The sequence below is a fragment of the Danio rerio genome, chromosome 9 (genome assembly GCF_049306965.1).
Source record: "Danio rerio strain Tuebingen ecotype United States chromosome 9, GRCz12tu, whole genome shotgun sequence".
NCBI classification, from domain to species: domain Eukaryota; kingdom Metazoa; phylum Chordata; class Actinopteri; order Cypriniformes; family Danionidae; genus Danio; species Danio rerio.
Window position 1 is genome coordinate 2,042,501 of NC_133184.1, and position 1,510 is coordinate 2,044,010.

The 1,510-nt window shown below is 30.7% G+C and overlaps 1 protein-coding gene across 1 annotated transcript in view; it reads left to right on the top strand.

The window, feature by feature from the left end:
* Positions 1–1,179, top strand: part of lnpa (limb and neural patterns a) — a gene marked incomplete at its 5' end in the record, with an annotated part of 25,580 nt that extends 24,401 nt beyond the window's left edge. The window contains 1 exon segment of the mRNA NM_199480.1: positions 262–1,179. Coding sequence (NP_955774.1) covers positions 262–425 — 164 coding nt within the window. The 3' untranslated portion in view covers positions 426–1,179.
* Positions 1,180–1,510: the final 331 nt, after the last annotated feature.

Consider the following 1,510-nt stretch of genomic DNA (forward strand, 5'->3'; position numbering starts at 1 on the left):
AAAGAACTGTGCAATAATACTCCATAATTTGTCGATAATATGTCCCTGTGAATATTATTAGTGTAAAAGGGAACTAAATATATTGTTGTTATACTGCCCCTAGTGTTCATTTTACATAGAAACTACAGTCAAACAGCACATGGGACAGGCTTCAGCACATATTTCCAATGAGTCTCTGTTGGCTTATTTTGTATGTCATTGACATGTTTAGTCTTGAATAAAAGTTCCTTCTAACCGTAGCTCATTTGCTTCATTCTTTAGAGAGTAAAGAAGCAGGTCCAGAGCCTGTAAAAGCTGAAGATGGAGATCCACAAACAGATGAGATCCCGACAGAAGAGATGAAACCAGGAGACCCAGAGCCACACACCGATATCCCGGACAAATCTGACGAAGAACAGGACGTGTCCGCTATGGAGGTGGAGTAGAGTGAGAAAAAGCCAACATAAACCTGTCTGTTCATCATGTGTGTGTGTGTGTGTGTGTGTGTTTGCTTTTTCATATTAGGTTATTAGTTTACGTTAGTTTTAATTTCTTCACATTATTATTATTATTATTATTATTAATGCAGTGTTACTTTATGGATTAGCAATATGAATGGTTCCGGGGTCAAAGGGTTTTTGTAAAGTTCAATGCTGATATGTCTGCAGTAATGTTACATTTGTGAGTTTAGTACTGGTAAAATAGTTTATCTTTGTTTACATGTATGAAAAAGGTTTTTTTGCATCACTTTTAGTTGGCCAGAAAAGCAGCTGTTGACGTGTTTCATCCTCTTTATTTGTGACTGAATGTATTTGATATTCTTATTTTGCAAATACGATGAAGCAAAAATGTTCCATTTGGGAAGTCTATTTATAATATTTATAGCTATTAATATTGTAATAACTGTCAGTGCCTGTTATGAAAGTGTAGCATATATCAGGTGCTGAGCGGTGAGAGATTGCTCCCATGTTTACATGTCTGTTCGGGTACCGCCATAGGAATGTATGTCTGCTTATTTATTGTGGCATAAAAGCAGCTCTTCAGTGTTCTCAGCCTCACGTGCCTTTATGTTTTTGACCTGTTAAACGTTTAAAGCTGACGAATCGTCAAATTAAGCATAGCATCATGTGTAGAAATACAGTGCTGTTTTTATTTTTGTCTACAAGTAATAATATGAGAAATAAAGTTTTTAAAACAGGATCCCCATGTTGAGATGCAGAGTTCTTTAAGGCACAGAATTCAACATTTATTTATTTATTTATTTATTTATTTATTTTTATTAAATTATTCATTCAATTACTTTTTAATTAAATAATGCATTTTTTAAATAAATAATATTTTTTTATTTTAATTAAATTTATTTATTAAATTTTTAATTAATGTATTTATTTTTTATTAAATATTGAATTTATTATTTTTTATTAAATGTATTTATTTATTTATTTATTAATTTATTATTAATTTATTTAATATTTTTGTTTTTATTTATTAATTTTGTGGGGTTTTTACCCCAACGTTAGTCATATTTGTG